The 24,663-nt window shown below is 43.1% G+C and overlaps 1 protein-coding gene across 1 annotated transcript in view; it reads left to right on the top strand.

Annotated features, from left to right (window-relative positions):
* KDM2B (lysine demethylase 2B) overlaps positions 1-24,663 on the top strand; it is a 159,331-nt gene that overhangs the window by 57,808 nt on the left and 76,860 nt on the right. The window contains exons 7-9 of the mRNA XM_067539606.1: positions 1,223-1,316; positions 2,233-2,386; positions 20,645-20,760. Coding sequence (XP_067395707.1) covers positions 1,223-1,316; positions 2,233-2,386; positions 20,645-20,760 — 364 coding nt within the window. The remainder of the gene's footprint in view (positions 1-1,222; positions 1,317-2,232; positions 2,387-20,644; positions 20,761-24,663) is intronic.

A 24,663-nucleotide genomic window follows, 5' to 3' on the forward strand; every position in this document is an offset into this window, starting at 1 on the left:
CTATCCTTGCTTCAAAATGCTGTTGAAATTCCAGTGTGTGTAAGAGGAGAGAGTTCTTATTGTACAAGGAGAGGTTTTAATTGTGAGACGAAAGCACAGGACTTTTTTGAAGCCCACAAACTGGCTGTCTTCATGACAGCATTGCGTATCATTCTGTCAACTCCAGCATCGGATGGGGTTGCTAGGCAGCAGGCTCTTATGTATCCAAGTCTCTCTGATTTGCCAGCCTTCTGCAGACACATGGTAAGGTCCTTTCTAGCCTATCATCTAGAGGGACTTTTGCACGCCGTCTGCATACTGCTGAGATTCTCTACCTGAATGTGATGAGAAAAAGACATAGTTAAATGAAACCTTTTTTGATCACTTACTGATTTACTGATACTGTTTCCACCCCCTCCCCCCCAACAAAAAGCCATGAAAGGGCGACTGGAACAAGGAAAAGAGGTTAGTGGGTTAAGTGGTGTGTGTTTTCTGCATTTGCAAAGGTGGCTGTAGTGAGAAGGGCGGCTGTAATTCGGCCATTAGTTACAGATGGTGGCTGGAACTCGAGATTCATGCAGTGAGATGAGAGCTGTTGTATACCGTTGCAGCAATGTTGACATTAAACTGCTCTGAAAAAACAGATCTAGAGGGCACAAAATACAGTGATCTGGTACTTTGCAGTACTGCAAACTGGTACCTTCAATTATTCTGGTTCAGATATGCTTGGAAATGGGAATGAAAAATTGCTAAATGACGCTTCCATCACCCTATCCCCTGCAAAAGTTGCATTGGGAGCAGTTAGGTAATTTATGTCCAGTGGGATTTATATCCCAAAGATATTTCAGAAGTTTGCTCTTTGACTCAGTTAATACACAACTTTTGGTGAAGGTTATGACTCTTAGCAATGGAGGAGATCATCCCTGGAGTAGAGAATGGCATGGTGATAATTTCTGACCAACTTAAGTTTAGCATTTCCCAAGCCTTTTATAACGGAGAGCTTTCTCTCTAGACAACTGGATAACAAACAGAATTATTCCCAATAGAAGTCCAATTATAGTCCTATTTTTGCCCTATTCAGATGACTAAGTGAGGTGTCTGTAGAGATGCAACAACTTCATTGGCTAGAGATCTCTGCACATGCAGCTACCACTGCAAATTAATAAACAAACAATGCTATTTTCAGATTGCTCATTGTAATGCTTTATTCTTGTATTCTCCCCACCCCCAATGTGCTTTTCAGGTACTGTTTGATGAGTGTGAAAGGATGCTTCACTGATTTTCACATTGATTTTGGTGGCACGTCAGTGTGGTATCACGTTTTCCGAGGAGGGAAGGTAAGTAGACCTGGCAGTGTAAAATCCTTATTTTTTGGGACGACTTGCGAGGCCTGCTGCTCTGTTTTTGTTTGTTTGTTTGTTTTTACTTTTGCTTGTAGGTTATCAAGCTTTAAATCTCTTGGCTTGCTGATTGACCATGGAGTTTTGCTAAACTGGGAAGGACAGTTCTTCAGTCTGTGAAACAAGTACATTTAATATTCCAGGGCACCAAAATATCAGAAAAGTTTGATATGAAAAAGCTTATTTTATGCTTCTGGGTATTGGAAGTGTCGTGTAACACGTAACTGACCATATATCCCAGCGTGGACTCTGTGTGCCCATATCACATCTCCTTAGGTTGCTAGATTCTCTCAGCCTCTTCTTACAGGTTTCAGGATCCTTTAAGCATGTGCACACGTGTGTGGGCACACACACTCATTCAAAAACAAAAGTACTTGAATATGCAGCATAGGTAGCTGTATCTGCATTCTTCTAGATGTATTGGTTTAGATATAACCAGTAATCTCTGAGATTTCAGTGTAGATAGGTACTATGTGTATTGAAGTAAATGCAGCAAATAGAATAACTCTGATTGTTGTTCATCCGTATATCTAATAAGCTTGTAATATAATATTAATATACCACACTGAGCTGAAAGTAAGCTCTTAGCCAACTTCAGTTTACAGAGATGATGTTTTATAGAAGCAGTATGACAATTGTGAATAACCTTGCTACTTCCAATTCATGTATACCAGTTACTGCTATAATCTGCTAGGGACTTCTGTGTACAGCACATGGAAAATTTATACTTTATGTTGAAAATACATTTGCTTATGTGTGTTTGCTTCATTGGCACCAATTAACCTTGCTGGAAATGCCAGTTCTTTCTTTTCATTGGTTATTTGTAAGAGTTAAACATTTGTTTTATTTTTAGATCTTCTGGCTGATTCCGCCTACTCTGCAGAATCTAGAACTTTATGAAGAATGGGTTCTGTCAGGAAAGCAAAGCGATATCTTTCTGGGAGACAGGGTGGAACTATGCCAAAGAATTGAGTTGAAACAAGGCTATACATTTTTTATTCCTTCAGGTAACTCTTAATAACTGTGATTATGTTGAAATCATTATGTTTACTAACAGTTCCTATCCGTAATATAAAAACATCTCATGTAAGCCTCCTTTTGGTTCTTTTGTTGGCCATCTCAGCAGAAAGGCTTAGAATTGAATGGCTTAATCCCTAGAGATGGTCCCATAAAGACATGTGTGAAGCACGTTGGTGAGAAAGTGTGCTGTAGCTAAAAAGAGGGCTTTGGTCTGCAGCCCTTTCAATCCAGCACTTTCATCAGCACCAAATTTACTGTAAACATCTGTAAAAAGTCCCAGTGAATTATTTTTGTCTGCCTGTTTGGAAAAATACATTTTTCTTGTTGTTGTTGTGAGATATCACTGTGCTGTAAAATATCTCCTGTATCCAATCTGTGATCTCTCCCAGGCAGGTTTCACTTGCAGTTTAATAATTCTCAACCAGCCTCTCAGTCTCTGTCTATAATCAGAACTGAGAGATGAGATTTGATTCCTTGAAACACATTGTAGTTGGGATTTTCTCAGAGGGGGAGAAAATCCACTGCACCACTGCCCTCCCTCATGGGGTGTGTCTGGTAAGGGCAGATTTAATCTCTTCAGGAGCCCCTTCATTGGAGGTTGTGTTGAAATCTGCACATACTCCAAATAGCATGGCCATACTTACTCCTTGAACACACTGCCCGGGGGGGGGGGGTGGGGGTGGTGGTGGTGGTGGTGGTTCAGTGCCTGGCTCAGGACCCCCTGGCAGAGCAGAGGTGGTGGGTGCTTTTTCTGATGATGGGGAGGGCCTTAACCCTGGCTTATGCCAGCTGAATTGGGTTAGCCAAAGGCTGAATTGGGCCAGTAGTGCTCCTCACAGTAGAGTACATCATGCTTTCCTCTCTTTGGCTGTAATGGGTCTGTGAGTTTGTTTACAATGGCATAACAATGCTACCTGCCTGTAGCAGATCTCACAAGAAACATATTGGCAGCCTTCCTGCTTGATGGCAACAGAAGTTGCTTTGGAAACAGGATCAGGTTTAAATCATGGAGACAGGAATAATGCAGGGACTTCAGTAGACAGTCGGGATCTTGGGATCTGTGTCCGTGTTTGTGTCATCTGTGAAGGTTTATTTGCTCCTTTGGTACTGACTTGGTAAGGATTGTAGACTAGGGTGTCAGGCAAAATGGCTGTGGGGGTGGGGTAATGAATCCATTAAAGGAATTAGGTCTTCCTTTGAAGCAGGTCAGAATGTGCTATTACTATTTGAATTGAATGTTTGAATGTGCCTATGCTGTTTGCATTGATCCCGTTAGTGCCTTTACATATTTATCTTCACTCCCTCGTGGACAGCCTCTTACTAATAACTCTTCCTGTGTGTTAGTTTAGTGATACTCAGCAGATGAAGTGAATCAAGCTGTGTCCTTGTGTTGGGAGCTTAAACAAGGGACAAATGTAGTATGGTTGTTGAAGAGAGACTAATCTAAATATATTTTTAATATAGTTGCTGATTTCCTGGGAAAGGCCAATGTGCAGAAATGCTCATACCTCTACCATTTCAGGCTTCATACTGTTTTTGAAAGGGTGCCCCAAACACTTATGAATAATTACCCCAGAGCACCAAGGATGGACTCCACAAAGTTTTTACATCAGAGAATGTTTGTTCTTCTATATTTGTGTTGGAAAGTTGATCAGCAAATTCTTTTTTTCACTTATACTGATGGAATGGGTTAGCTGAAAAAGAGAATATTTTTAGATTTCTGTTACATACTGAAAGGCCTAATCAAAAAAGACAGAGCCATGGGCCTAGTGGATTGAGCACAGGCCTGGAGACCAGGAACTATTGTGCACTAATCTTGGCCGTCACACTGTCTGTCTCCTGTGGCTTTGGTCAGATCCCCATATCTCTTTGCCTTGGTTTCACCTCGTGGGTATTATGAGCATTAATTAGTTAATATTTTGTAATGCACTTTGTAAGTACTAAGTATTAAATTATTTATTATGATATTCCTGTTGTCATACTTGGTGCCTATTAAACAACCATGTGTAGTCCAGAATTGGTATAGATGACATCCCGCCACCCTCCCCAGCCTGTATTTATTCATGAGACAAGTGCTCTCTGATTATAAATACAAACTAAGAATATGTAGAGTAAACAAATGCATCTTGAAGTTTCCTAATAATTCCCAATCTTGGGTGGATTGTGGATGGAAGTGATTCTATAGCTAAGGGTCCCCTAAGAATGCCATGCTGCCCACTCATGGAGTTTAACCTTACAGATAAGCAGAGTATACAGGTAGAATGTAACATCTGTGATAGAGCATATGAGGAGAGTCCGTCCAGGCCACTTATGGCTTTAGACTTGATGACAAACACCTGAATTGTACTTGGAAACAGGCCAGGATCTAGTAGAGCACTGTGTTATGTGTTTGTGTTAGCCTGTTCCATTTCAGAGGCAGGTGGACACATTTTGTGCTAGCTGAATCTTCCAAGTGGTCTTTGAGAGTAGTTCTAAGAGCACGTTATGTATCTCAGCCTGAAGATGACAAAGGCATGGAAGGCTGTAGTAAGGTGCGCATCAGAGATGTAATGTCACAGACTCCTGGATGATAAAAGGCCCTTCTGACCTCTGATAATCAGCAATGGATCCCATTAAACCCTGAGACTGTAAATAATTTGGACAAGGGTGGCAATAACTATTACTGGAGGGAGCAGTTAGAATCCTCATTAGTGCTTCAAGATATTTTTCAGTGCCCAGCATTATTACCTTAATTTTTTTGGATTGGGTTAAAACTGGGTAGCTTTCATCCAGGGCCCTAACTCAGCAAAGCACAAAAAGATTGCAGGATCATGGCTATGATAATGAGGAGAAACTGAGCCAAGTATCAACATACTGGTGTTAGTGTAGCCCAAAACATGTCTCAATTTCCCTTAGCAGACACACATACACATTTAGGTTATGTCTGCACTGCAGCTGGGATGTGTTATTCCCAGCTCAGGTAGCTGTCTGTGTGCTAGCTCTGCTTGAGGTAGCACCTGAAAAGCGGTCTGACTGCAGTGGCATGGATGGTGGGCTTGCGCTAGTCACCTGTATATGTACCCAGAGGTCATGTGGGATTACCTGGTTAGCTAGCCCAAGCTGCTGTCTGTGCTGCCATGGCCATAGTGTTCGTTTTGGGCCCTAGCGGAGCTAATGCATGAACGTCTGCCCATGCTGAGAATTACATCTCCCTGCTGCTGTGTAGACATAAGCTAAATAGGAGGGGACAACAGGACAATGCCCCTCAAAGCCATCTAGGGCCTTCCCAAAGAAATGAATGGTGCCATTATAAATGGTCCCTGTCCACCTATACCAGCTCCCTCTGATGAGTCATGATGCTTCATGAGCAACAGTATCAGCATATGTCTACACTACGAAAAAACCAAAAAATGACTTGGGCTTGTGCTTTAGGGCTGAAATAGCAATGTAGATGTTCCTGCTTGCACTGGAGCATGGGCTCTGAGACCCAACCCCCACAGTAGTTTGAGAGCCTGAGCTGGAGCCCAAGGCGGAAAGTCTACACTGCTATTTTTAGACCCAGAGTTAGAGATCTATGAGCTCAAGTCAGTTGATCTGGACTCTGAGACTCCCTGCTGTAGTTTTTTTGGTTTTGGTTTTTTGGTGGAATTTTTTTTGTTTTTATAGTGCTGTAAGACCTAATAAAGTTAGTAAGGAACCTGGCCTCTCTCCATTAATCAGTGGAGATAATCAGTCAGCCCACTGTCAGTATTTAACAGATGATAAACAAAGTAATAGTGCAGTCTCTGCAGTCCCAGGTCTAAAGTTAGATTGATAGGGTTCCAGGACAGTAGAGAAGTCTAGGTGAAGCTGGAGTTGGTTTATCACCTTTTCAACAACCTTCCCCCAAAATGAAAGGTTCAAGATTGGTGTGACTGCCAACATCCAGAGATGGTTTCTTCTGTAGAGGCCTAGCCACCACTTGCTTTAGGATGCAAGGCAACTTGCCCTCATGGAAGAAGGCAGTAATAATTTCCATTAATAATGTCACCCCACTGGCTTCTAATAGCCATAAGAGACAATGTTCTATCTTGCATGTGGTGAAGGGGCCAGCACACCCTGAACCTCCATCAACTAGATTGGATGAAATTCAGCCCGGTAAGAGGGCGTTTGGTTCTTTTTGCTTTGTTATTGAATCCACAGACTGCCATGTATCTGATCGATCTTATCTTAAAAGTAATGGGAAATTCTTCATTCCAAGAAAGAGTTTGTTTCCATTTGGAGGTAATCACAAGGCTGCTCCAAACACTGAACATTTTTTCTACTCTAGACTCTATAGAGTTATATGGGAGAGAAAAAGCCTTAAGATTAAGATGTTATCTCTCAGCCCGCATCGTAGCCATGACATAGACAAATATTATCTCTATCACATTTAGTTCAAGAGCTTATCCAGCCGTATTTGTGCTCTAGCTTCCTTCTCTGCTGCATGTCCATGTACTAAGGCAACACACAAGGACAATGTATGGGAAGAGGGTGTTCGGAGTCCATTACAGTGGTGGTTATGGACAAAAGATGATTATAGTGGCCTCTTGGCCACTGATGCACTCGGCCAGTGTTTGGACAGCATTATTCCTCAGAGATAACTCAAGAGACTATTTTAGCCACTTCTTTGCTGGACTCTCTCATATATGGATCACTCCCCTCCAGCTCATTTGAAATATTCTCCGCCACCCAAAAAGGTAGTAGTAATCAGACTGTCATTTTTGCATCCCATCTTTGAATCTCTTCAGTGGCTCCCTTTGACCACTACCTCAAATTTAAACTTTCTGTCCTTCCCTTTAGTGCCCTGCAAAACTCACCCCACTGACCTTAAATCCAATGTCTTGTTTCTCACCTTGTCTCCTGCTACCCCTCCTATCCACCTACAACTCTAGCCTTTGTGCCCCATTCGTCTTCTTCACCCTTTTGTTTTTCCCCATGCTTTTTTCTTGGTCATTCCTTTTACGTGGAATGCTCCCTATTCTGGTTCTCCAGGCCGCCACCCTTCACTACCCTCCTTCTAAAAACTCACTACCTCTTAGTTACTCACAAAAAGTGAGTTAAGTTAACATAATAAACAAAATGAAAAACTTATCCCGTTTCAAGTCCAATTCCTCCTCTGGATCTCCAAGTATGTCCCATGTTTTCTGTCTGTCACTTAAATTGTAGGTGATCTGACCATGCCAAAGGTGTGATCACCTTCCAGTATATATTCTTGCAATCATAATAATGCCTTCATGCTTCCGGGGCTTAACTTTGAAAAAGTTACCTCCATTTGTGTGTATGTCTGTGCAAGCACAGATAGTAGTGCATCAAATATGCACGTGTAAGTGTTTGCATGCACAAAGTTGCATGGGCACAGGTTGGAAGCCAGGTAGTGTAGTCCCTTTCTGAAAATTTGGCTCATTATATTTACCCATTGGCTTCTATCAGAGTTGTGAAAATAAAGGGGATGAAGCTACTAGAAGTGTTGGGGATATAGGCTCTGAAGAGGTGGACTGAAAACAGCCTTGGAATTACTTGGTTACCAGAATGTGGATGAAATAGCAAAAGCTGAATGCTTAGATTTTCTTTTCGCCCTGTGGATAGGGCTTTCACTGACCTCAGTGAAAGTCACCCAGGAGCACTGGAGACAGGATTTGGCTCTGAATTTGACAGTCACTGTTTTGTCTCTAATTGCAGGGAGGATTAGTACAATTCAAGGGCTCAGCCTAAAGAGAATCTAGCAAGCACATTGCTTATGCTCTTTCAGATGGTAAGCTTTCCATGTTCATAGTTTTAATTTGAATACATAGAACAAAAGAACAAGTTGCAGTATGTGTGATCTGATAATTTAGTGAGGCAGCTTTGAAAGAGAGTAAATTCTTTAGTAGCCACACCATCTTGGGTTCTCATCTTGTCATTTCTTATAAGAAGTGATGATCTGGGTTGTTATTTGAATGGGAGAGCACCAAGGAAAAAACTAGGGTGCTGCAGGAAATTGTGTTCCTGACTCACTAAACAAAACTCTCCAGCATAGTATTAGGAGGTCATTGTGGTACTGGAGGTGCCATTTTTATGTGAGACATAAAACCCAAGGATTTGACCATATATTTCATTAAAGATACCATGGCCCAGTTAGGGTTGTCAGCTTAGATATTCTGTCAAAAATCCAAACTGGATAATGTGCTTTTAACTGGATATGGCATTCTTCTTCACTTCCTTTCCTAACTTGTTTTAGTGTTGCAGTATGCTGTTAAACAACAGGTGTATCTTACCCTAGAGTTGGCAGCATTCTATTGGTGGGCAAAGTGATTTGCTTTATGGATAGTTTGTAACACACTTTGGGATCTTTTTTTTTAAGGAAAAACACTATGTGAATGTAGGCTATTATTATAATCTCAGGAATTTTTTGAGAGATTTGAGAATCTAACAAAATGTGTGCTGTGTTCTGCGATGCTCCAGAACATTCTTCTTTTCAGCCAAACACAGAAATTATGACACTTCCTCTGATGAAGCTGTTATTGGGAGAGAAGATGGATGGAATGGGAAGAGAGAATCATTGACATGTAGGGCTGGAAGGGACCTCAAAAGGTTAGATAGCATATCCCTCTTCACTTAGGATGTATGCAGGGGCCTTGGGAATGACTCGCAAAGGTACAGGGTGCCTTAAGTACCACCATAGTTATGTCTGATGTGGATGAGGTTCTATTTATTATGAGAGTGTGAACCCTAGATCATGGCTCTGTTGGCTAAGCCAGCCTGTATGTGAGAACTTTCATGTAATGGGAGCAGAGTGTAATGGATAGTGTTTATACCAAGGGCAGCAATAATTGTACTTTAAAAGTAGGACAGTTAAAGTGCTTTTAATAGAATTGCCCTATGGATGCATAGCCATGCTGCAGATTTTGATTTTCCAAGGCTTTGCTGGTTGAGATTTTATACTGCAAAACTGAAACCAGGGGTGGTTCTGATCTGGGTCTCATTATATCTGTAATGGGGTGGACATCTCCAAAGTGCCCCTCATGGAATGGGATAGCTCTGCAGCACCCCTGCCTCAGTTTCCCTTTGCTCAGGACTCCTTAATTTCACAAAAGCTTTCTTGTAACCAATATCACCCTCACGTGTGCTGGTTCATAAATCATAAACAGTTCCAAAATAAAGTCTTCAAAGTCCAAACTAAAGTTTATATATTTGAAGGTTTATATATTTGCCCTTCATCAAACTATTCCCAGGCCTTTCTGCCTGGAGTCTTCCGGGCCTTGGTAGACCACTCCCAGCCCTACCTAAGCAGAATTGTTTTCCTCCAGCTGTTTGAAGGTCCCATGCAGGAGCCATCTAACTCTCTGGAGCCCTGTCATCCCCACTCAGGCCTCCCTGCCTCAAGACTCAGGTCTCTCCCCCCTTCCTACCTCTCGTCCGGTCACATGATCCATTGGTCACATTACCTTCATTTTCCCCAGGAGTATAATTTGCTGTATCACAAGTGCGGCTGAGACCCATTTCCCTTCAAAGGGCACCACCCTGTGGCAATATGTAAACCTCAAAAGTGCAAGGGTTGCAAAGGAAAGAGTTACAGATAGATGGTTCTGGTTTTGGACCATCTCTTTCTGGAACCATCAGTGTTATGTTCAGTTCTAAATTCTAAGCAGCTTCCTGCTAGGGATGTGGACTGAGGATCTACGGGTCTGGGTTCTATTTCCAGATTGTCCATGGAATTGCTGTGAGATCTTAGGCAAGTCATATAAATAGGCATATTTTTTTGTGCCTTAGTTTCCCCATCTGAAGAAGTGTTCTGAGGTTCAATTAATATTTGTAAGGGGCTTTGAGATCTTCTGATGGTCTTGAAGGACAATATATTAGTGGTTACCTGTTCACTTTGCTGAAGGCAATGTTTAAGTGATTTAAGGTTTACAGTTGCTAAACTGTACATGGCAGTTACTGGGGACAAAGTTATTTTTTTAACTTGTCAAACATAAGGAAGACTCATCACAGGTATTTTGGAATATGGGGCACTATTATGTCATAACCACTCCTCTCTCTTGGGATATGAGATACACCAGGATGTCCAACCTTCCTGATAATACCCATTGATTGATTATTTCACCAGACAGTGAGCCCTTTTGTTCTTTATTTTTGAGATATATTTATTTGATGTTTTCTACCCAAGGTTCTGCAGAAATATAGGAAAAGAACAGTATAACTTATTACAACACAGCAAACATTTGTTCAGTTGCTAACGGAAACAGATGCATCTGTGCTATGGCTTGCAGTTTGTAGTCTGCTCCTTAGCTTTGTAAGTTTAATTCCCTTTTTTATTATTCTCCCATAGATGATTGCATCATTAAAGATACAGTAGGAATTTGCAAGCCCCCCAAAATCTAGTAATAAGTTTGGAATATTTAATAATGTCTGTTTTACAGAACGTCAGAAGATAATGAGATTCAGTCTTTTTTTTTTTTTTAATAACCATTCAGAAAGGCTTTGTTGTTAATTTTACCTTCCAGGTTTACCTGAGGTGATGATAGCTAAATATTCAAGCATATATTAGGAACAATAGAATGATCTGTAATTGTGAATTAGATAAGGTTAGTTCTGAACCACCTGACTAGACTGCCCTCACTCTATTAACTGTGGTCTCTACAAAGAAGGGAGTGTTGGGAAGAAGTAAGTGTTCATTAATCCCCAAGAACTGAAATAATAAAATCAACTTTAGGAACACCCACCCTGAATGGGCTGTTCTCTTTTTGCTGCTTGTTAATTGAGGTTACAAAAGGTGAATAAACTCTCTCTGCTTTTTAATTCCAACCTCTTCTCTTTATTGCTGGTGAAAGGTGCTGGGTTGATAGGCCTGGAGTCTGAAGTCCTCTGTCTTCAGAATAGAATGGCACAAGTGTTGGCAGTGTAGGATTCCCTGCTGTACTTTAAAATTTGCCTCAGCTGTGAGCCATAGGAACTATCTCCAGAGGAGGGAGAGGTTAGATTAGGTCCTATGTTCATTCAGTTCATCATCCCTTTTCTGAGACTGCCAACACCTGGTGATGCTTTTTCAGTTTCTGTCTAATAGAAATTAGACTGAATCTGATCAAAGAGCTATCAAATGGTTTCATTACCAACGGGGGCCAAATTGGAATGGGTGATTTACAGGGAAAAGTTTCTCATCCATTACCAGTCCCTGGGCAATCTCACATACACAAATCTAATTTCAGTCTCAAGTAATAGTGAATAGGTATTTTTGTTTTCATCTTTCAATCAAAAATTCCCCCTGCTTTTGATTTTTCAGTCCTTAATCCCTGTGTTCCAATATTAGTCCCATGCTATTTTAGCACCAAAGATTAAATGAATTTAACATTTTTTTTGGTGTCCTATGCTTTGCTTTGATGAGATTATTACTGAGGGGAAGATAATATCTCACATCTAGCAATAACCCATGAACCATTCATGCTTGTGCGGTAATATCAGGGCTTATGTCCTCTCTAGACTCTAAGGGGAGAATTGATTATAGACACACTTAAGGGATGTCTACTGCAGCTTGCATAGCAGCATTTAGCCATTACAGGGCTAAAAATTCAAACATGCACGAGCGTTGTCTGACATTGCATCCACTAGGGGGTGACATGACATAGTGAACAGATCTGATATTCTGTCCAGTAGATAGGTCATCAATACTATCATAGCAGGACAGAGATAAATGTAGTGTGTTACATACATGATAATGAGGCAACTCCAGTGCCTTCAGATTATGACCTCAGTTACCTTGGTAGCTCCATTGTGTTCACCTATTCAGGAAAATCCTTTTCCTTTTTAAAAACCCTCTTGTGTGGATGCTGCACATTGGAATTTGAAAGTTCAGATGGCCGCTTCATGTTCTTGTTTGTGAACCGTTAACTAATTGTTTCATAACTGTGCTGATGTCTGATCTGTGGGAATGAATTGAATGTAGTGGTTGAGCTTGTACATTGCCTGGGCTTGTTTCCCCCAGTGTTACAATTAGGAAATGTAAAAGGTGTTTCCTACTTACAGCTTATTTCTCAGTACTTCCCTTCTCACCCCCTCCACTTTCCTAGCACTGGCCTCCTTTTTTCCCCCTGCATCCAGTTTGGTTAGTGTTATTGCAGAAGTGTTCACCTTGGAACTTCTAACCTTCTGGACCAGACTTCCAGTATAATACTAACTTGTTGACTTCCCATCTTAGTTTTCATCTCATATGTAAATATCTGTTCTTCCTTGCATACATCTAATGTCCGTCTCTCTCTGTGCTATTATCGACTCTGTAACTGCATTCCTCAAGCAGGCCTAAAGTATTTTAGGATACAGTGTGTCTGAAAGTGGCTGTACAACATAGGGGTCAGATTCTACTGGTCCCAACATGGGTGCACAAGGAAAAGGAGAGCACAAACATCTTCTCCTCTTTCTTGCTTCCTTTGAGGTGCTGGCTTGAATCCAGTGGGGTCCCTGCTTCCTCCTAGGTTTCCTTTGAGTGTTAATTGTGTAAAAGGGCTAAGAAGTCCAAGAGGAGAGCATGGTCATGGTTTTGGTCCCCTTCCTCACCAGCCAGTAGAGTTAGCTGAGTGCAGAGAGAAGAATGTACTGTGTGCTTTCCAAAAATGGTGAAGCTGCTGCATTAGTTTGCACTGCCTGGGAGCCCACAGGAAAAATTCTGGCTGACTCTCTGCGCTCCAGTGGCTGCATTGCCCCTCTGCACCTCTGTAATGTGTCTGATGGACATTCTGGCCCTACAGTTCTGTTTTACTTTGCCAGCAGATGTTTTTAAGTGTAGCCTATCCTCTGAGGTTTTTTTCTGGCATTAGTGGGTTTAATGCTGTTATTTCAATGTCTCATTATTGGGTAAAAGTCTATTGCATCACTGTCATTTCTTGGGTGTGTTTTTTTTTTTTACAAAAAATGTATATTTAAAGGGCCTAATTTTCAGCCTAGCCTCAGAGTTTTGGGCCCGATATTCTGAGAAGACCTTAGCAGGACCAGTTTTGTTTCTAATAACAACAGGCGCAGATACTGTTAGTAAGATAAATAACTATTTGATTTGTGGGCTTAAGCAGGGACTTAAACATATTGCCCACAAAAGCAGAGGATGCCTCTAAAAATTGTTCTCCCGATTCTCTGTTTCCATCTTTACTGTCTCTTTCACAGCTTGAAAATGGGCATTATTTATTCCCTTGTCAGTAATATTTCTGTTAAGGATTTATTGTGCCTCGGGCACTGTTTGCTGGAGCATTGACCTGAGGGGCAGTGACTACTCCTCTGGAGCTGTTACCTAATCTCATCAGGGGCCACTACCTAGTGAGTTTGGGGATCATTAACACAAAAGCCCTTAGTATCTATTGGGGCTTGTGACGCTGAAACTGAGAGGTCTGGGGAGATCTGATGAGACTAAAATCCATGGGGGAAGAAATAATGAAATCAGTAGCTCTCCAGTATGGATTCCCCCCTGTGGAATTAAAAAATGTATTTTAAGGGCTAACTCCTGTGTTTTTTGTTTTTGTTTTTTTTGCTGCACTCACTATAAAATTAAAGAACCAAAAGCAATATCTTCTTTTTCTTCCTCCACCACTGCTTGCTGTTGACTGTAAAGCCAAGTTCTTCTTTGAGTGTAGGTGTCTGTGTGCTCTAGTGTATAGTTGTGGGAGAGTTTTTACCCTTAGCAGTACCCATCAGGGCAGCCTCAGTGTCCTCTGCTGATTTGTGTACATTGCTCAGGCAAAAAGGGCTGAACCGCCCTCCCCCTCCCCCCAGTTCCTTCCTACTGCTGGTGATGATTGTTGGAGCTTCCTGTCCTTGCTTCTGCAAGTCTCTTCTCTATACAGTACCCACATATAGTTAGTGAAGTTTAGCAGTTAGTTACTTAGTAGAAACATTTTTTGTTTTTGTTGTTTGTGTGGTTCTGGCACCCAGCTTGAGTACTGGCCCTGGTACTGGACATATGCCACATTCTCTGGCAAGGCTATGCCAAATATGACCCTCACCCCAGCTGCCTTAAGTGCTTGGGGGAGGCTCATGGGAGTGACGTGTGGCATGTGTAAGGGCTTTAAGTCCCGTTTGAAAAAAGACAGGACAGCAGGTTAAAGTATCTGCTAATATTGGCAGATATTTTACAATCTCCATCTGAGCCCTCTGCCACGGTCCAGGTACTGAGCATCTTGGCATTGGTCAGTAGCATACCAGCATTACCAATAATGAGAGGCAGATTGGCATCTCCAGTACCGAGGAGGAGAGGTCTGCTAAAGACTTGGGAGAGTGTTCAGAGAGGAAGCACTTCCCAGAACACACCTCTAAACATGGGAGTTCATTGACTCTAGAACTCATTGTGGGCCTGTTGAGACCAGCTCCTGATGCACCTACATCAGCATCTCTTTGTGCCATGATATCGCAGATTGTCTTCCTGATACTGTTTACTCCTGAGGCATGAGGCTGGGAGAGAGTTGTTGAACCTTTTGTTCATCCATTACCAGCAGTTCAAGGGACTCACTCAACACCAGTGCTCAAGGTACTACCTCTAGTGCCTTCAGCTCCACACCGAGCAGCTCCACCGGATGTGGGTGTCAGGGTGCCAGTGAGGCCGGTAATGTCAAGGAGAAAGCCATAGATGATATCCCTGGTTTCTGTTTCTTCAGAGTCTGAGTCTTGTTCTCTGGTACTGACTGGTATGGCACTGCTTTGGTCTCAAGAAGAAGCTTTGTCCTCATCAGACTCTGAAGTGGCATTCTATAAATCCCAACCAACCTGTTTCCATCAGAGGAATATGCCACTTGCCCAGCCTGGTTTTCATCCTAGTACCAACAGTGAGCTTACAGAAGGGACACTGGAGCTATGCATAGCTGAGGTCCACAGCTGTATCAGTGGGCCTTTTGGAACCCATGGGGTCCACGCCTCCCCCAGTCAAGAACATCTCTGTAGCTATCTGAGCCAGCTCCATCTGCTGGGCATCAGGAGCATCATTGCCACAAGCATCATAGCATTGGTACCGAGACCAGCACTAAGTACAGTTGGGATCCCTCACAGGACAGCTGCAAGAGGACCAGGAACCGGATCAGCTCCTGGTATTGTTAGCATTCTGTTCCTTTTCTCCTGCTGAGATAATTGTGGCAGAGCGTATTTCTCCACCTCTGGACAATGTTAAGACTCATCAGGTGCAGTTGAGGAGGATGGCTATGGCTCTTGATTTTCACCTGGTGGAGGTCCCAGAAAAAATCCCACAAGCTGGTGGGCATTCTAATATTTGCGGCCTGAACTAGAATAGCTCTGCCGATAAATGAGGTTGTTTAGAGCCTACCAGAGCCTCTGGCAGACCCCAGCTTCCCTGCCTCCAACTGCTAAAATGTGGAGATAAGGTGCTTTGTTCCCTCCCAGAGGTTAAAGCACGTATATAATCCTCCTCTTCCAGTTTCCCTTGTAGTGGCAGCTACCAAGGAAAAGGAAAAACAGGGGCACCAGGCTTCAACCCCAAAGAATAAAGAGGACAAGAAGCAAGGTTTATTTGGGAGGAAGTTTTATTCCACAGGTGGAATAGGCTTCACATTGCAAACCAGCAAGCTTTGCTGGGACACTGATTTCAGCCTGTGCGATACAGTTTTGAAATGTAAAGATTTGTTTCACCTCATCTGGGAGCCTCAGTTCCTCACTTAGACAGTGGAGGGCAAGTTGGTCGCCAGAACAGTTCTAGAGGCAGGTCCTGATGAGGCAGATTCTGCAGAGCACAGCATGGCCTCTGCCATTACGATGAGGAGCTCATCTTGGTTGGACTCTCCTGGCCTCCCTCCACAGGTGCAAGAGCCCATGCAGGACTTACCCTTTGAGGGGTTGCCACTCTTTTCAGAAAAGGCAGATGAGACTCTGCAGTCTCTAGGATTTTAGAGCAACCCTAAAATCCCTGGGCATTTACATCCCAGCAGTGAAGCAGAAGGCATTCTGCCCTTACGAGTGTCAGTGTTTTCAGGGATTTATTCATCAAGCCCAAGACCTACCAAGGTGATCACCACCACCCTCTGTGTCAGCAGCCACTGGTTCATAGGGGCAGGCGGCTTCTTCCAACAGTTCATTTTGATAGAACTGGTAGACTGCTCTTGACCTACCTGAGAGTGCCATCCTTTTCTGTTCTTATTTTTGCAAACTGCTTGTCCGACTTCCATCTTGCTTGGACCCACATCACAACAGATTGGTGGGTTCTAAGCACGGTAAAAGTGGGATATTCGCTTCCTTTTATTTCTGCCCCACATTCCTGCCCCCTTTCCCTGTCCCTCTTCAGAGACCTCTCTCACAAGAAAGCATTACTGGAAAAGGTATAATCACTTCTTGTAGGAGCTTATTTGTTCAGGAGAAAGGGCTTTTACTCTCAATGCTTCCTGATCCCGAAGGCAAAAGAGGGTCTTTGGCCTATTTTAGATATAAGGCAGTTAAACAAGTTTCTGGGGGAAAAAAATTGAAATTCCAGATGGTCACTTTAGCTTACTTTATTCCTTCCCTCGAAATGGAGGACTGGTATCCTGCTTTCAACTTAAGACACCTACATTCATGTGACCGTTCAGCAGGGCCACAGAAAATTTCAAAGTTTCACCATCTGGGGCTGCCATTATCAGTTCCTTTAGTTTCTCAGCTGCCCCTGACGTATTTACAGAGTGTATGGCGGTGGTAGCAGCTTTCCTCAGGAGACGGGGGGGTCTACGTATTCCCTTACCTGGACGATTGGCTGATAAGAGGTTGGTCCCAGGTTGCAGGTGGTGTCCAGTATCCACATAATCCTGTCCACCTTCGACACGCTCGGCCTGCTAATCAACACAGACAAGTCAGTCCTGTCTCTGGTACAGAAAATGGAATTTATTGGGGTGGTCCTGGACTCAACAGTGGCCAGGGCCTTGCTATCACAGAATCAGTTTCTTGCACCGCAGAGCCTCTTTTTGGACTTGAAGGCTTATCCTCTCTCCATGGTGAGAAGCTGTTTAAGACTGTTGGGGCACATGGCCGCATCCACTTATGTGGTCCAGTATGCCAGACAGCGCCTCAGACCTGGTTAGGGCTTGGTGGTAGAAATATAGTCTCCAAGAAGGCGCCATATAGGTATGTTAGTGCACATACAAAGTTGCATGTTACCCTCCCTAGATAGGTGGTTAGACCCAACCAATTCATGCAGGGGAGTTGTTCACCTGACTCCGTCTTAACACTTGTTTACTTTAGTCACAGATTCCTGAGATCTGGAATGTGGTGCTCACGGGGGACACCTGCAGACACAAAGTTTCTGGTCTCCCCAAGATTTCAGTCTGCACATAAACATCAGGGAGCTGAGGGTTATGTGTTTAGCTTGTATGGCATTCCCTCCATGCGTTGGGGGAGGGATGTATTTGTGCTGAGTGACAATACGACAGCCATGTTTTATGGAAACAAGCAGAGAGAAAACCAGTCCTCACTACTTTGTTGGGAAGCAATCTTGCTCTGGGACTTCTGCATTAGTAACTCTATAGTTCTGATGGCAGACCACTCTTGGGGGCTCACGATACATGGGCAGATTGCCAAAGCAGGTTGTTTATCAGCCATTATGAGTGATGCCTTTGCCCAAACATAGCAAGGTCCATTTTCCAGCTCTAAGGATCACCCCAGATGGATCTGTTTGCAACAAAGGACGACACAAAATGTCACCAGTTCTGCTCCGAAGCAGTTCACAGCCTACGTTCGCTGATGGATGCTTTTCTACTGTCATAGTTGGAGGGTTTCCTCTACAATTTCCCTCCCATCTCAATTCTGTGCAGCGTTACACAGGACAAGACCAGTCTTATACTGATTACCTCAACTTGGCCCCATTAGCACTGTTTTTCTTGGTTCTCAGATCTATCAATCAATCCCTGTATTGTTCCCACTTCACAAAGACCTGTTTTCGCAGAATTGCCACCACTTCTTCCACCCCAAACGTGAGTCTCTTCACTGGTCAGCCTGGAGACTTCAAGGATAGCATTAGTGGAGGAGTCCTGCTCCAGAGATGTGCAGGAGGTACTGCTGAATAGTAGAAAACCATCAACGAGGAAAACTTACTTGGCTATGTGGAAAAAGTTTTCAGTCTGGTCGAAGCTTAAAGGTGCCTCCCCTGTTCTTAGTTCTATTCAGCATGTGCTTAACTATATTTTGTACCTGAAACATCAAGGATTAGCAATTATCTTAGTTAGGGTACACTTAACAGCTATGTCAGCATTTCACCCTGTTGATAATCATTCCCTTTTTTCCAACCCAATGGTTGTAAGGTTTTTAAAGGGCTTGGATGAGGTGTTTCCACACATACAGAGTCTTGTTCTACCATGGAGCCTGAATTTAGTCTGAACAGTGCTGGTGGATCATCCTCCGTCTACCTTTGTCCGCATCCAAGGTTCCTTACAAAAGCATTCCACAAAAGTGGTCTCCTTTTTTCACATCAAGAAAGTAATTTACTTACCAATTTTCCTCCCAAAGATTCATGGTAACAAGGGAGAAGAGCTATTGCACACACTAGTTGTTGGAAGAACATCAGTATTTTATCTGGAGCAGACTAAGCCTTTCAGATCTTCATCTCAGTTGTTATTGCATTTGTGGACAGCATGAAGGGCAGCCAGGTTTCCACACAGAGGATTTCGGCATGGATGTCCAGTGTATTTGCTTTTCCAGGGTGGGGAAACTGAAGCACAGAGAAGTTAGGTGACTTCCCAACTGTACACAGAGTCCGTGGGTGAGCAGGGAACAGAATCTAGGAGTCATGTCTCCCAATCTATTGCTCTGACCACTAGTTTTGTATATATGCATATCCAAGACTACGGTACTGTTTCTTGTAGTAGCTGCCCCTGTGAGGAAGGAAAGAAGCTAGATTGATTTGGAGGTGACAAATTTACTTGTTGATTATGAGTGAGTCAGTGATGGAAATTATGATACCCTATTGCAGGAAAGATGCGATAATAATCCAGAATTGCCATTACCATTGGGCACCTGTAATTTTCCATTCATTAGATTCGTCATGTGGAATTAGATTTGTAAAGTCAGAAAAATGTACCAAGAGCCAGGTTGTGTGTTCCTGGGGAGAAAATTTTAACTTGAGGTTTTTTTCTGTGTCCTTCTACTAAATGCTTCTCAGTAAAAGCACTGTGGGCCACTGTCTTGTCATATATGATAGCTCAAGGGCTTCCAAAGTATAACCCAGCAGGTGATGGCAGGGGAAATGCTTTTGTGCCTAGTGGCTGGAAAGTCTGTCCTATATGCCTGGGTTGCATTTTCCTGCTGCCTCACTGATCCTGAAGTGAATGAAAATCTCCTCAGCTTTAATGGAAAGCAGTGTACGGTTAGGAAGAAATTGACAGCTCCTTATGTCCCTTGGCTGCTTGCTGGTTTATTAATTGAAATGCTTTTGATTTAAAACAAGAATTAATGTTACAAACTCCAGAGGTCCTTGATCCTTAGTAGGATCAATTCCTTTGCTGTTGCTGAAATCAGAGTCTATAGTCCTGTGTATCCCATGCATCAACTTATCACATGACATCCAAATAGTGCAGAGGAAGGAATGCAGGGGAACCAGCTGCCTGAACTGCCAGGGCTTGATCTTACTGGGTGGTGAGCATCCTCGCCTCCCTTGGGAGTCCAGGAAAGGGAACTCAGCTCCTTGCAGGATTGAGCTGTTCACAATCTCATCAGTTGTAATGGGAAAAACACTAAGTCCCAGACTCAGGACTTGCCAGGTAAAAAAAAAAAAATCAGTTGCTTTGAAGAATTGGTAATGGGATATGGAGCTTTCAACTCTACAAGGTGGCTGAAGTTATTACTGTCTGATGGCTGTTTGGGGGTCTGACCAGCTGCACATCACAAACTTGCCACCACTGTTAACATGATTTGTGCACCTGTTCGGTGATGTCAGAAGTGAGACCAAGAGTTGAATGGGCCATGGAGACTGAATTTCCCTCTCATCTGTGGGTTGTGGTTGACTCACATTGGTGGAGCAGCATAAGGGAAGTTTGCTCAGCCTCTGCCCATGTTATATCTGTTCTATGGATAAGTAGAGGAATTCAGTTTCCAGAACTATCATTATACACACACACACAAACACTCTCTTGCTACTACAGTAGTCTTGAAGTGTGACCTTGAGCAAGTCATTTAACCTCTCTCAATGCCTCAGTTTCTCTTTCTGTAGAATGGGGCTAATAATATTTGCATTCCTCCAGGAAGTCTCTGAGAATTTATGATTGATTGTAAAGTCCTTTATGATCCTACATAGAATGAGGCATTCTCAGTTCTTTGCTTTTCCTCTCTAGGATGGATTCATGCAGTTTATACTCCAGTTGATTCTCTGGTGTTTGGTGGAAATATCCTGCACAGCTTTAATGTTCCCATGCAGCTTCGCATCTATGAAATTGAGGATAGAACAAGGGTAAGAATGCTTGATTCTCTTTTTGTGTGTGCAGTTCCTTGTGACTGTATCATGTATAAAATCCTTTTCATGTTCCTTTCTGAAAGACAAGAACTAGCAGTATCTTCATGTCCCAGTGGTTGGAACAAGAAAGGTAAATGCCAGGCAACAAGGCCCTCAAAGGCTGCTCTTCTTGGTCGAATTTGCTCACCTATTTGCCCCCAGTTCCCATTGACTAGTCACTTCTGAGTCTCTTGTTTGGTTTTATGTCCCCCCTGTTGACCTCCTGTAGTGTAAACTCCTTCCCTTTTGTGTTAAGAAGACACATTGCCCTTTAGGGTAAACCTTTCCCCCCTTGGTATGGGCAAACAAGACTAAAGAACCAATGGAACTGGCGTGATTCTGCTGACCAGAGTAGAATTGGGGGAGCCATGCAAAAGCTGCGCAAGAGAACTACATTACTTATTGTTTGCGCTCTGAAGAGCTTTCTTCCACAGCAGCTCTACACTAGTTCATGGGAAAATTTGGGGATTTGTGGGAGGGGATTGAGTCTGCACATCTGGCCACATAATGGGGAGGGTATCAGATCATGGACTGTGTGGGTGCTATCAGATCACAGACTGTGTGGGTGCTATGCTTGGATGGTGAGAATTGGACCTTTGGTTAGGATCCCAGTTGCTTAATAGCTATAATTATTTTGTAGCTAGATAAAATAAGATTGATAAAAATCTCAAAGAAATGTCATTCTGTTTTAATTGCCCCGTGTGTTTTTTTTTACCCCGCCACAGTATTGTACTGCAGATATTCAACCATCAGTTTATGTAAGTTCACGTACAGTATGCCTTTTAGGACTGGCCAGATTGAAAGCTTGGCACCGACAAAGGCCTTGTCTAGGTGGGAGTGTTATACCAGAATAAGCTAAAGAGTGAATGTAAACCGATACATGTATACTGGTATAACCCCCTGTGTGGACACTCTCAGTCCAGTGTAAGATTAGTTTTTTATATTTTAGCTTATATCACATGGGAAGGGATTTAAGATGAACTGAAAAAAGCCATTCTTCTACTAGAATAAGTGTCTACACTGAGAGGGGTGTGTATGAGAGAGAGAGAGAGACTAGTAAAACTTTCCCATATAGACAAGGCCTATTTAATAATCTAATCTATCAAGCACTAGCAGTGTTCTCAGTGCTGTTAATTCCTACAAGAGGGCATGGTCCCTGCCCCTCGGGGCAGTTCAGAGACACACAATATGTGGGGTGAGGACTTTGGCTTGAATCGTGCACATTTTGCTTAGTGACTCAACACCCTTTCCTCACCAGCACAGAAAGCCTTTTTCCAGTGCAGCCTCTCTCATTCCAGTGTTTTGACACCAGGAGGCTATTCTGTTACTTTCCTGGGAACAAAGGCTGATAGGTCTTGTATTGCTAAGCATTGGTAGAAGTTACTGGTTTCCTGGAGGGATTTGAATGGAGAGAGAGAATCTGTTTGGCGCATAGGAAGGCGGAAGGAATTCTCAGTGGGAGAGGTGGCATGGCAGAAAGGGGCAGTTAAAAGGGAGATCTGGGCAAAAGGAAGGGGGTGAGAGTGGTGTAGGAGGAATCAAGAACAGAGACAAAGGCAAGAGTGAAAAGTTCCAGAGGGGTAGCCGTGTAATTGTGCGTGGCCTTGACTGGGATCACGAGAAGCATGAACTTGATGTGAAAGGCAGCAAAAGGATTCGTACAGGTGAGTGACAGGAGGGGGAGGTGATCTTAGCAACAGCATTTAGAGCAGTGGTTCCCAACCTTTTTGGCTTGAGGGCCACAAATATCATTTTTACAACCCTGAAAGGCCACCAGTCTTATCAACTCATAAAAAATGTATTGACGTGTACACCATTAAGCACTGCAAATCAGTGCACATATAAAGTAAATATTTAGTGCAAAGCAAATTAAAAAAAAAACCTGTTAAAAACAGTTACAAAGTTACACCTACAAATTTACTCTCAGTACGTCACGCTCACAGACAAAGCACTAGTGTAAATGAGTTACTGTCACTACACTGAAGCACATGAACTGGCAGCTAAGTCACAGTGAGTGGCCTGCTAAGTGCAGGCCAAACCGGAAGGCACTGAGTTTTAGAATCCTGCCCCTCTCCTCAAGCATGGTGGGTCCTGGCTGATCCGCCTCCTACACCCCTCCCCCTACTGCTGCCAGATGGAAGGAGTTCAGAGAGGAGGCAGCCTCCTTGCTGATCTCCCGTCCCCCTGGCTGCAGCATGGAAACCGCATGCGTCCTGTAGCCCTGGGTCCCTAGGCAGTGGCTCCCTTCTGCAGACAGGGGGAGGGGAGATCAGTGCTCCCTTCCCTCTGGCTCCAGCAGGAACTCCAACGCCTAGGGACCCAGGCGGAGCACTTTGCCGTGCTCCCTGCTGGAGCCAGGGGAGGAAAGCGCTGATCTCTCGTCCCGTTGGGTGCACAAGGAGCCTGCACTGGTCTTGTAGCCCTGCAGCAACATGTTCCACCTGGGTCCTTAGGCAAGTGGAAGGGGAGCAGTGGCCCACTTTGAAAGATCCTGCAGGCCACAGGTTGGGAACCACTGATTTAGAGTAAACCAAAGGGGGTGGTAAGAGATGTTGCAGGGAGGCCACAGAGAAGGAGGTTGTCATAGTCAAAGCCAGAGGTGAACAAGGGCTGGAGAAAGGTATTAGGGATAGAGCAGAAAGCAAGGATTTTAGAGAGATTGTAGTGGAAGAATTGGCAGGGTATATTGGACCCTGGACGTAAGCGAGAGGAGAGAATCTGTTACGCTTGGGTGATGAGGATAGTATTGCTGTCAACAGTGGTGGTGACAAGGGCAAGAAGAGGCGCTATGGAGGAAAGATTGAAACCAGAAACGGAGTGTGAATGAATTCCATAGAAGGCCATGGAGACTATTGAGAGGAGACAGATAATAATTCTGCAGCAACAGAGGAGTCAGAGCATCATTTCCATGGGGAGTTGAGCACCCACAGCTCCTATAGACTTCAGTCAGAGCTGTGGCTGCTCAGCATCTCTGAAAATCAGACTCTTCCGTCCATGACAAGTAGGGTGCTCTTGTCTTTTCGGATGTTCATCAGCATTATACGAAGGGAGTACACAAGTCACAAGGGGAAGTTAGGCAGCTAACTTGCACTGAGAAGTTGGGCACCTAGCTGCCATCATTACCTTTGAAAATCTTCCCTAAATAGTGGTTTGGAAAAGGACGTTTTCAAGATTGGAAGCCCATGTTTTGACCTTTTAATCATGTAGGTCTTGTCTAAGATCATTTCTGCAAAGTACATGTAATTCTTTATCCCCCCAAACAAATGTTTCAGTGCTTTTTTAAAAAAAAAAAAATGTCAATGACCTGGAAGTCAAACAACCCTACAGCAACAAACTCAGCACTCACATGCGCTATGTGATAGCAATGTATTGTACTCAATTCAGCACTCCTGAGCAACCCTACAATAACAAAGACATGTAAACAATCCAATGCTCACAAGTAACCCTATAATAATAATAAAGGTGTGTATGCAACCCTACACTCATAAAGTGACCTGCAATAAAATGTGACAGAAAATAAAAATACATGTTTTTTTGTAGAATGGTGATTAAAAAAATACTGAAATCATTATAGAATACTGTCTTAAGAATAATGTTTTCAAAACAAACAGAATGCACTTTTCAGTTTACTTTGTGGAACAAATATTGTATTTTCTTCTTTATTTGAATAATCTTCACTGAGTGATATATCCAGATCGTGTGTAATGTACTTGAAAGCGAGTTCGCCAGTGAACAGACTGCAGATGGGTTTCTCCTGAGTATTGATCTTTCCATTGTGTGTAACACAGAAGTAAATTACATGATGTGATTCACAAAGTAATTGCCACACTCAAATCAAAGTGTAATCTGGGTGTGTTTCCC

The sequence above is a fragment of the Emydura macquarii genome, unplaced genomic scaffold (assembly GCF_026122565.2).
Source record: "Emydura macquarii macquarii isolate MOO-44397 ecotype Brisbane River unplaced genomic scaffold, CSIRO-AGI_Emac_v2 contig_554, whole genome shotgun sequence".
Lineage (NCBI taxonomy): Eukaryota > Metazoa > Chordata > Testudines > Chelidae > Emydura > Emydura macquarii.